Source organism: Drosophila kikkawai, unplaced genomic scaffold (assembly GCF_030179895.1).
Source record: "Drosophila kikkawai strain 14028-0561.14 unplaced genomic scaffold, DkikHiC1v2 scaffold_246, whole genome shotgun sequence".
Classification (NCBI taxonomy): domain Eukaryota; kingdom Metazoa; phylum Arthropoda; class Insecta; order Diptera; family Drosophilidae; genus Drosophila; species Drosophila kikkawai.
In genome coordinates, this window is record NW_027222587.1 from 80223 (window position 1) to 87918 (window position 7696).

Below are 7696 nucleotides of genomic sequence, written 5' to 3' on the forward strand. Positions count from 1 at the left end.
TGCATTTATTTCTGTACGTTCCTCTTGCGTCCGACTATTACGGGAATTCGGAATACTTATTGCATTGCGTGAACGCCGTCCAAGTCTTGATCGTCTAACAGAAGGCATTACTTCCAATTGGTAATGCTTCGTTAGTTCGATTTTTTTGTTTAAATATTTTTTTACCGAGTTCATTGATACAGAATTTCAACGCAGCTATGATCTTTGTAGGGTGTTTCAGAATTTTACATACAACAGTGTGTCCATCTGTTGAGCCGCTAGCGACTTTTCCGGAAGGACTTCCCAAAATTTTCTTACCTTCTTACCTTCTTCTGACAATTACAAACAACTGAAAAAAATTTGAGCCAAATCGGCCCAGCCGTTCTCTTGTGATGCCATTAGTAACATTTTTTGTCTCCATTTTTATATATATAGATTTATATATAGGGTTTTGTGACTTCGTCACACTCCACCCTATCTTCGGGAGGGCTGAAGAGTGACGATAATCCTTCCGCTCCGGTTCACCTGGACTCGGAAACGCTGGTTTCCCTCCTCCTCCAGGATCCGGATCGACCGTCGCCTTGGTGTCGCCAGCCGCCCTTGAATCCGGCGGAGCAAGGCGGCTGGCAATGTGCCGTTGGGCGTGGTCCACTCCGCTGGAGCCGGTACCCAGCGGGGAGGGTTGGTGGCCTCTTCGCCGGTGTCCAACGATGATTCGTCGGATGAGCTGGGCGGGCTGTCTGCCCAGGGAGCGCTTCGGCGTCGTGCTCGGCGGCGCGGGGTCGGTGATGGTGGGCCATTCGTTGGCGGTTGGGCAACCGGTGGGTTGCCGAGTTCCTCGCTGAGGTCTTGTGCTCTTCGGCGTGCCTCCTCTGCGGCCAGCTCCGCAATGGTGGGTAGGCGTGGTCGAGGATCGCGGCTGGGGGTCACCGCGGCGCATCGGGCGGTGGTGTGAGGACCGTGGTATGGTCCAAGGCCAAATATTTCCTCGTAGGAGGGCGGAGGGGATCTGGCACGGCTGGCGGTGAAGGGTGCCCAGCCTTGGAGGGACGGAGCCCCGACGTGAGAGGCGCTGGGCGGAGTCCAACGCGGGGGTGGCGACCTGGAGCCATGGGCCCTGCCGCTGTCCCGGCTGGTCTCGTCCTCTTCGGCTGAGATGGTCGATGCCGACTCGTCATCGGTGGGTCCGGTGGCGTGGGGCGGAGTCTGACTCGGGGATGACGGTCGCGAGGCGTGTAGCTATCCCGGCTGACCTCGTCCTCGTCGGCCGAGATGGTTGACGGCGTGTTGTCCCGGTGTCCCCCCAATCAATGAGGCCTTTCGGGATTTCCCCGAAGCACTCGACCAGGGCGGCTTCCACTTCACCCATATATGGCGGGGTTCGGCGGGTGCTGGTGTGAGGCGGTGTGGTGCGCCTCCTCCGAATGTCGCGACTGTCCTCCGCGGTGGGGTTGTACAGGACGGTCGCGTCGCTGTCGTCATCGCCCTCGCCGGTCGGATTGTAGCTCCGACGGGTGCCAACGCTGTCGTCCTCGTCATCGGTGACGAGGTCGTACCTCGCGCCTAGAGGGCCGAGAGAGCCTGTTGCCGGCGGCTCCGTGTGTGGTGGGCCCCTTTGGTCCAGGCCTATGGCTGCTTCGTCTGGGTCCTCGATGGTGCTGAAGAGGTCGCCCAGGGTGTCCTCTACCAGGCGGTCGAAATTGAACCAATCGTCTGACAGGGAGAAGGCTTGGTTCCAGGCGTCTTCGACGTCGGCGGCGGGTGCGGGGTCTCCGGATGGAGCCTCGCGTCGTTGGGGCGGCGTGAGGTTGTCAGGTGGCACCTCCTCCTCGTCATTGCCGTTGGTAGGGGCAACTTCCGGAGGGGGTGCCTGCGGCCCTATGTGGCCGGTGCGCAGGGGTGCCTGGAGCGGCATGCCCCTTAAGGGTGCTGGGTGGAGTCCAGCGTCGTCGCTCTGGTGGGCCTCCTCCTCGTCATCGTCACGGGGGATGACTTCCAGAGGGGCCCGTTGAGGCCCAATGAGGCCGGCGAGCAGGGGTACCAGGGGTGGCATTCCTCTTGATGATGATGGCCGTTCGGCGTAGTCGATGTGGCCCACTCCCTCCTCGTCATCGCCACGGTGGTGGGCGACTTCCAGAGGGAGCAGTGATGGCCCGATGGAGCTGGTGTGCTGGGACGCCAATGGTGGCATCCCCTCGGTAGCGGGCCGACGGGGCCCGGTGTGGTTGCCGGTGTTCGCCTCCTTCATGTTGTCGTCGTCGATGGTGACGACCTCGACGGGTAGAACCCGTGGCCGGAAGGGGCCGACGCTATGGGCGACGAGGCTGCCTCTGGGACGCGGCTGGCTTGGGCCGGCGCCGTGGAGCGCCTGTAGGAGCTCGTCCACTGCACAGTACATCCATGCGGTGTCCTGTGCCGCCGGGGCGGGAGTCGGCGGATGGCCTTGTCCGTCCATCGTCTGGGCGGTTAACGTCCTTGTGGCGACGGTGGTCTGGCGAAGACGTGGCAGTGGTTCTGCGTAGATGCAGGTGTCAGGCGTGCTTTGCCTGCGGGGAGCGTGGCTCGTTGTGCCTCTTGGTAGGCTGGCTGAGGACTGCTGCTGTAAGGACAGAGAGATTGTATTAGTGAGTGGCCCTGGGCCCTACCTAATGGAGTGGGCTAGGGTTGGCTACGGCTACGGCTTTTTGGAAAGAGACGCATGTTCACCCCACTAGGGGGTTCGGGACGTTGGACAGGCGCGCCTGTCAACAAGTGGTCCCTGTGAAACATGGTCGCCTTCCCTACATGGGTGCTCGTCGCTAGTGTTGGCGGCGCGGGATGGGTCCCTTGCGCCGTGCGGTCTTGGCTGCTGGCTGTGCGTCCAGAGTGGTGTCGTCGGCTTCTTCGATCGTGGTGTCTCCGGCGTCGGTGTCTTCCCGGTGGGTTCCGGCTTCGGTGTCTGCCTCATCCTCGTGGTGGTACGGCTTCAGCTGGTTCAGGCTGGCGGTCCGCCGGCGTCGGCTTCCTGGCATGTGCAGTTGCACGATGTTCGGCGACGGGAACTTCGCTACCCTGAAGGGTCCTTCGTACTTCGCTGCTAACTTCGCGGCAAAGCCCTCGGCTGCGTTAGATAAGGCGTGTCGGCGTACTAGGACCATGGATTCAACTGGTGGTCTCCACGTCCTCCGGCGTATGATGTTCCGGAGTTGCTCGCTTCGCTCTGTCGGGGTAACCTCTGGGGTGCCTCGTCCGGGGGTAACTTCGTCTTACAACGTCTTCGGGAGTCGCGGTTCTCGGCCTTGTACCAAGAATGCGGGGCTGAATCCGGTAGTGTCCGAGACACTACTATTTATGGCCAAGGATATCTCCGGTAGGAGTTGATCCCACTCGTTCTGCTGGCCTCCATCTAAGTATTGGGCGATCATCGTCTTGATCGTTCGATTTGCCCTTTCCGTGGGATTCTGCCTCGGAGTGTAGGGCGCCGTGTGCTGCAGCTCCATCCCTAGCGACTGGCAGAACTTCTGGAATGAGCGGCCGGTGAACTGCGTACCGTTGTCGCAGACAAATGTTCGGGGAACACCGAATCGGCTCAATATCCGCTCTCTGAAGGCTCGTTCCAGATGTGTGGCGGTAGCTTTGCGAAGCGGCACTAGCTCCACCCACTTGCTGAAGGCGTCCAGAAATACTAGCAGCATCGTATTGCCCTGTTTCGACCGCGGCAGCGGGCCGACGAAATCTGCGCAAAGGATGTGGAACGGCTCCTCGACCTGTCGAGTAAACATTTGACCCGCGGGTTTTTCTTGGCTCACCTTATATCGCTGACAAGTGGGACAACGGCGAACGTACCGAGCCACCTCGCGGAACAATCGAGGCCAGTAATAGCGCTGGGCCACGCGAGTGCTGGTTTTCCGGACTCCTAAATGACCGGCAGTGGGGTGATCGTGGCACTCTTCGAGTACTCGCTGGCGATAGTCTGATCCTACGCAAAGTTCCAGGGCGTGTACTCAGATCGGAGTCCAAGGCGACGATATAGCTGGCCATTCTCCTCTCGGTAGTCCGGGAATTTTGCTGGTTCGGTCCGAATCCTCTGGAGCATCCTCGTGAACCACTTATAGTTGACTCCTTGTACCTCCGCTTGCTGCACTATGGGCAGCGGTTGGCGAGAAAGGGCATCGGCCACTAAGTTCTGGGCCCCCTTCCGGTAATGGACATCGTACTGATACTGTTGTAACTCCAATGCCCAGCGGGCAATCCTGCCTGTTGGATTGTCGATGGAGTTCAACCACTTCGGGGAGTGGTGATCTGTGAGGACTTCGAAGCGGTATCTGAAAAAAATTTGAGCCAAATCGGCCCAGCCGTTCTCTTGTGATGCCATTAGTAACATTTTTTGTCTCCATTTTTATATATATAGATTTATATATAGGGTTTTGTGACTTCGTCACACTCCACCCTATCTTCGGGAGGGCTGAAGAGTGACGATAACCCTTCCGCTCCGGTTCACCTGGACTCGGAAACGCTGGTTTCCCTCCTCCTCCAGGATCCGGATCGACCGTCGCCTTGGTGTCGCCAGCCGCCCTTGAATCCGGCGGAGCAAGGCGGCTGGCAATGTGCCGTTGGGCGTGGTCCACTCCGCTGGAGCCGGTACCCAGCGGGGAGGGTTGGTGGCCTCTTCGCCGGTGTCCAACGATGATTCGTCGGATGAGCTGGGCGGGCTGTCTGCCCAGGGAGCGCTTCGGCGTCGTGCTCGGCGGCGCGGGGTCGGTGATGGTGGGCCATTCGTTGGCGGTTGGGCAACCGGTGGGTTGCCGAGTTCCTCGCTGAGGTCTTGTGCTCTTCGGCGTGCCTCCTCTGCGGCCAGCTCCGCAATGGTGGGTAGGCGTGGTCGAGGATCGCGGCTGGGGGTCACCGCGGCGCATCGGGCGGTGGTGTGAGGACCGTGGTATGGTCCAAGGCCAAATATTTCCTCGTAGGAGGGCGGAGGGGATCTGGCACGGCTGGCGGTGAAGGGTGCCCAGCCTTGGAGGGACGGAGCCCCGACGTGAGAGGCGCTGGGCGGAGTCCAACGCGGGGGTGGCGACCTGGAGCCATGGGCCCTGCCGCTGTCCCGGCTGGTCTCGTCCTCTTCGGCTGAGATGGTCGATGCCGACTCGTCATCGGTGGGTCCGGTGGCGTGGGGCGGAGTCTGACTCGGGGATGACGGTCGCGAGGCGTGTAGCTGGCTGCTATCCCGGCTGACCTCGTCCTCGTCGGCCGAGATGGTTGACGGCGTGTTGTCCCGGTGTCCCCCCAATCAATGAGGCCTTTCGGGATTTCCCCGAAGCACTCGACCAGGGCGGCTTCCACTTCACCCATATATGGCGGGGTTCGGCGGGTGCTGGTGTGAGGCGGTGTGGTGCGCCTCCTCCGGATGTCGCGACTGTCCTCCGCGGTGGGGTTGTACAGGACGGTCGCGTCGCTGTCGTCATCGCCCTCGCCGGTCGGATTGTAGCTCCGACGGGTGCCAACGCTGTCGTCCTCGTCATCGGTGACGAGGTCGTACCTCGCGCCTAGAGGGCCGAGAGAGCCTGTTGCCGGCGGCTCCGTGTGTGGTGGGCCCCTTTGGTCCAGGCCTATGGCTGCTTCGTCTGGGTCCTCGATGGTGCTGAAGAGGTCGCCCAGGGTGTCCTCTACCAGGCGGTCGAAATTGAACCAATCGTCTGACAGGGAGAAGGCTTGGTTCCAGGCGTCTTCGACGTCGGTGGCGGGTGCGGGGTCTCCGGATGGAGCCTCGCGTCGTTGGGGCGGCGTGAGGTTGTCAGGTGGCACCTCCTCCTCGTCATTGCCGTTGGTAGGGGCAACTTCCGGAGGGGGTGCCTGCGGCCCTATGTGGCCGGTGCGCAGGGGTGCCTGGAGCGGCATGCCCCTTAAGGGTGCTGGGTGGAGTCCAGCGTCGTCGCTCTGGTGGGCCTCCTCCTCGTCATCGTCACGGGGGATGACTTCCAGAGGGGCCCGTTGAGGCCCAATGAGGCCGGCGAGCAGGGGTACCAGGGGTGGCATTCCTCTTGATGATGATGGCCGTTCGGCGTAGTCGATGTGGCCCACTCCCTCCTCGTCATCGCCACGGTGGTGGGCGACTTCCAGAGGGAGCAGTGATGGCCCGATGGAGCTGGTGTGCTGGGACGCCAATGGTGGCATCCCCTCGGTAGCGGGCCGACGGGGCCCGGTGTGGTTGCCGGTGTTCGCCTCCTTCATGTTGTCGTCGTCGATGGTGACGACCTCGACGGGTAGAACCCGTGGCCGGAAGGGGCCGACGCTATGGGCGACGAGGCTGCCTCTGGGACGCGGCTGGCTTGGGCCGGCGCCGTGGAGCGCCTGTAGGAGCTCGTCCACTGCACAGTACATCCATGCGGTGTCCTGTGCCGCCGGGGCGGGAGTCGGCGGATGGCCTTGTCCGTCCATCGTCTGGGCGGTTAACGTCCTTGTGGCGACGGTGGTCTGGCGAAGACGTGGCAGTGGTTCTGCGTAGATGCAGGTGTCAGGCGTGCTTTGCCTGCGGGGAGCGTGGCTCGTTGTGCCTCTTGGTAGGCTGGCTGAGGACTGCTGCTGTAAGGACAGAGAGATTGTATTAGTGAGTGGCCCTGGGCCCTACCTAATGGAGTGGGCTAGGGTTGGCTACGGCTACGGCTTTTTGGAAAGAGACGCATGTTCACCCCACTAGGGGGTTCGGGACGTTGGACAGGCGCGCCTGTCAACAAGTGGTCCCTGTGAAACATGGTCGCCTTCCCTACATGGGTGCTCGTCGCTAGTGTTGGCGGCGCGGGATGGGTCCCTTGCGCCGTGCGGTCTTGGCTGCTGGCTGTGCGTCCAGAGTGGTGTCGTCTTACAACGTCTTCGGGAGTCGCGGTTCTCGGCCTTGTACCAAGAATGCGGGGCTGAATCCGGTAGTGTCCGAGACACTACTATTTATGGCCAAGGATATCTCCGGTAGGAGTTGATCCCACTCGTTCTGCTGGCCTCCATCTAAGTATTGGGCGATCATCGTCTTGATCGTTCGATTTGCCCTTTCCGTGGGATTCTGCCTCGGAGTGTAGGGCGCCGTGTGCTGCAGCTCCATCCCTAGCGACTGGCAGAACTTCTGGAATGAGCGGCCGGTGAACTGCGTACCGTTGTCGCAGACAAATGTTCGGGGAACACCGAATCGGCTCAATATCCGCTCTCTGAAGGCTCGTTCCAGATGTGTGGCGGTAGCTTTGCGAAGCGGCACTAGCTCCACCCACTTGCTGAAGGCGTCCAGAAATACTAGCAGCATCGTATTGCCCTGTTTCGACCGCGGCAGCGGGCCGACGAAATCTGCGCAAAGGATGTGGAACGGCTCCTCGACCTGTCGAGTAAACATTTGACCCGCGGGTTTTTCTTGGCTCACCTTATATCGCTGACAAGTGGGACAACGGCGAACGTACCGAGCCACCTCGCGGAACAATCGAGGCCAGTAATAGCGCTGGGCCACGCGAGTGCTGGTTTTCCGGACTCCTAAATGACCGGCAGTGGGGTGATCGTGGCACTCTTCGAGTACTCGCTGGCGATAGTCTGATCCTACGCAAAGTTCCAGGGCGTGTACTCAGATCGGAGTCCAAGGCGACGATATAGCTGGCCATTCTCCTCTCGGTAGTCCGGGAATTTTGCTGGTTCGGTCCGAATCCTCTGGAGCATCCTCGTGAACCACTTATAGTTGACTCCTTGTACCTCCGCTTGCTGCACT

The 7696-nt window shown here is 60.9% G+C and overlaps 1 protein-coding gene across 1 annotated transcript; it reads right to left on the reverse strand.

The window, feature by feature from the left end:
• Positions 1–453: 453 nt before the first annotated feature.
• Positions 454–2748, reverse strand: LOC138929494 (proline-rich protein 36-like). Its single transcript, XM_070288933.1, has 3 exons — positions 2686–2748; positions 1325–2578; positions 454–1185 (listed from the first exon to the last, which is right to left on the reverse strand). Exons 1-3 carry the CDS (start codon positions 2746–2748, stop codon positions 454–456), a joined length of 2049 nt encoding a protein of 682 aa, XP_070145034.1.
• Between the last annotated feature and the right edge of the window lie 4948 nt (positions 2749–7696).

Bases quoted from the DNA above. Each gene is read 5' to 3' on its own strand.
- LOC138929494 (XM_070288933.1), bottom strand. From the start codon at position 2,748: ATGTTTCACAGGGACCACTTGTTGACAGGCGCGCCTGTCCAACGTCCC. The intron at 2,579-2,685 runs GTGAACATGCGT...CTGTCCTTACAG, and splicing joins GTCCCGAACCCCCTAGTGGG to CAGCAGTCCTCAGCCAGCCT. The intron at 1,186-1,324 runs GTCGAGTGCTTC...TCCCCGAGTCAG, and splicing joins GTGAAGTGGAAGCCGCCCTG to ACTCCGCCCCACGCCACCGG.